The 2,980-nt window shown below is 57.1% G+C and overlaps 1 protein-coding gene across 2 annotated transcripts in view; it reads right to left on the bottom strand.

Annotated features, from left to right (window-relative positions):
- Positions 1 to 2,980, bottom strand: part of STIM1 (stromal interaction molecule 1) — a 76,953-nt gene that overhangs the window by 6,526 nt on the left and 67,447 nt on the right. Inside the window, exons 2-4 of one of the 2 annotated variants that reach the window (XM_035900929.1) lie at positions 2,817 to 2,980; positions 1,623 to 1,723; positions 954 to 1,189 (exon numbers count right to left, since the gene is read on the bottom strand). In XM_035900929.1, coding sequence (XP_035756822.1) covers positions 954 to 1,189; positions 1,623 to 1,723; positions 2,817 to 2,978 — 499 coding nt within the window. In that variant the 5' untranslated portion in view covers positions 2,979 to 2,980. Of the gene's footprint in view, positions 1 to 953; positions 1,190 to 1,622; positions 1,724 to 2,816 lie in introns of those variants that run through there. The other variant, XM_035900928.1, reaches the window with a different exon arrangement.

Consider the following 2,980-nt stretch of genomic DNA (forward strand, 5'->3'; position numbering starts at 1 on the left):
GCCCTTGGCCTTGTTGCCCCCCACCCAACTGGGCTGGGCCCATGGATCCAGCCTGGCCAGGTCCCTCTGCAGAGCCCTCCCCCCCCACCAGATCCACACTCCCGCCCAGCTCGGTGTCCTCTGCAAATTTAGTGAGGGTGCCCTTGATCCCCTCGCCCAGGTCATGGTTAACAACATTGAACAGAACTGGGGCCAGCACTGAGCCCTGGGGGCACCGCTTGTGCCTGGAATCTGGGCTCAGGAGAGCAGGATCATCCACCCGCCCTCCCCAGCAGCCCCATTCCTCCCTACAGGCGTTGATGCGCTTCGTGTATGAACGGTCGCCGATCAAAAGGGAGTGAGCGCCCACCCTGGTGACCACAACACCCGCGCAGGAGATGGGGCACGGGGGTGCCAGGCTTTGCTCCAGGCGGTGCTGAGCAGGTCCTTGCAGGCAGGCAGCACCGCCACGCGGACTGCTCCTCCCGTGCCCCACAGCAGGAGGTGCAAGTCCAAAGCTGTGCAGGAGGATGGGGCGTCTTCACCACCTTTTATATCCCAAACGAGCGCTCTAGCCAAGGCGGGGGGGACACAATGCACTTCATTTTCCTTTCTCACTTTTGGGAGCCTGGACCGTGCCTTCAGGGGTTTTTTTGTAAATGCTTAAATTCAGTGACTTGAACAGAAGAGCAAACAGGTGATTACATGGCGACTAATAACACCTACTAATAACACCCACTAATTACTGGTTCCGCTGGAATTCACAGGCTCCGAGCGACCCCAGCTCTGGCAGTCCGGCACGTGTGGACATTCCTGACCCTTAGCGACTAACGGTTTGGGTTTGGTCATTTAAAAAACAACTTAGGCACCTTAATTCCTCCTCACACACTGGAACGGCTGTTCCGGGCCGGCCCCACGTCGCAGGACGCGGCAGCACGGCAGAGGCAGACTCGCCACGCGCAGCTCGTACGTACATTGTATGGACATGGGAGACACGATCTCTTCGTCCAAGTCGTCCACGTCGTCTGTCATGATGAAGTGCGAGGGGTTAGGCCGCGGGGTGCCCATCCAGCTGGGGTCGATGTTCAGGGCTGACGCCAGGGTGTGGATGCCCGGGTTGTTGACGATCTGGAAGCCGCAGAGCAGCTCTATCTGCTGCCAGCGATGCAGGCGCTCCCGCAGCGCAGCCGTCACTTCGCTCAGCGCTTGCCTGGAAGCAAGGTTCAAACACGGGAGAATGTAGGCAACGAAGGAAAAAGACACCACGTATTGTCTGAACCGGGAGGCTGGCGGTTCGGCTTTGTATCCTGATACTCAAGAGATCTTGCATCCTATTTTCAGGGGTACAGGAATTAAAAAAAAACCCAGCAACGACTGAAATATCCCGGGATAACCGCTTAGGAACACTGCAGCCTCCCGAACCCTCCCTTGGACAGGACTCCTCATCGCTCTGCAGAACGCCATGTCTTGTTTCACGCAAACCAATGAAAAGGCTATCGATGCAATGTTATTGATGCAAAGGAGCAAGCCCAGGCCCAGGTGACTGAAGCCAACGGAGGAAGAGGTGAGCACAATGAGACCGAGAGCCCGCGCCTGTGACACCGGCGGGACGACATAAGGGAAGATATTAAGTAGATACTCACTTTGCAGTTAAGATTTTATGATCAACGTCGTCTAGAGACGAGCTGTGAGCAACGTGAAATGTTCCAAACAGGGTGTTTCGCTTCTTCTTAATTTTTTCAGCCTGGAACATCAACAGAAAGAGGTCACAGGAAGAAGACGACCTCAAGTTTCCTCCAGGACCAGAACCTCCTGGCTGGGCTGCGACCGAAATAGCCCCCGCAGCTGTCTGCACACGCGTTCACAGCGCCAGCGGGGTCTGCTGGAGGATGTTCTGCTTCCCAGCGCCGTGGGTGAGGAATTTGCCAGCAGCGAGCACGCAGGCTGCGGGTTTCTCGCTCCTCCCTGGCCCTTCTGACTGCCCAAGAGTTGGGGGGGACAGAACCAGCTTCTTCGTACGGCGCACGGCTCTCATGGAGCCTTGCCTTGCCATCCCCACGGGCAAACTCTTAGGGAAAAGCACTGCTGTTCCCCAGGGCTGTTGGTTTGGGGAGGCTTTTTGGCTCGGGGTTGGGTTTTCTGCCTTCCCCTTTGCAGCACAGTGTGTGTGCAAATTAAATCTCCGCGCACAGCGCTCTGGTTCACAGATCTGGTGGCATTAACTTGAGACTCACAGGACACAAACCAAGGGCACAGACAGGAGAACTGGCGCGGCAAAAGGAAAACCACGGAAAAGTTGGAAGTGTTCAGCATAAAAACATATTAAGGCAGCCAAATTTTCCTGTGCTGCCAGCTCCGACTGCTGGGTACGGCCACGGAGACAAAGACGTGTTACAACAGCTTCCCCGCGGCTCCTCGCTTGCTGGCTGGCACTGGGAATTTTAAGCCACTGGGAATACAGAAATGATTCATCGCTACAGATCGCACGCATACGTTAGAGATGTTGTTGCCTGTGCACGTAAATCACCTAGCGCGGGGATCGCGCTCAGAAGGTGCAGATCCCTTCTGCTCGCTGCCTGCCCGCAGCGCCGCCGCACGGGCAGCGATTCACGCGCTGCGCCTTCCCGGGGCTCCCGCAGCGGCTCTGCAGGGCCCCATTCGCAGCCCCTGCTCATGCCTTGACGAAGGTTTGCGCTGCGCTTTAAAAAAATGCACATTTAAGGCGTGGGAAGGGAAATAAAGAAGGCGCGGAGAAACCAACTCCGCAGGTTTCATCCCCTGAATGTTTCCCCGCGGCCGCGAGGGGAGGACCCGGGGCGGGACGCTGAAATTCTCACCCCTTCCTTGGCCACCAGCAGCTGCTTCTCCGCATTCTGTTTCTTGATGTTGTAGTACTGGACCTCCACCTCGTGGGTCAGCTGGAGCCACTTCTGCAGGGCCTCTGCCGCAGCCCAGCTGCAGTGGGACTCCAGCTCCTTCTCGGCGTTCTTGCGCGCCATCC

Source organism: Egretta garzetta, unplaced genomic scaffold (genome assembly GCF_000687185.1).
Source record: "Egretta garzetta isolate BGI_Z169 unplaced genomic scaffold, ASM68718v1 scaffold778, whole genome shotgun sequence".
Lineage (NCBI taxonomy): Eukaryota > Metazoa > Chordata > Aves > Pelecaniformes > Ardeidae > Egretta > Egretta garzetta.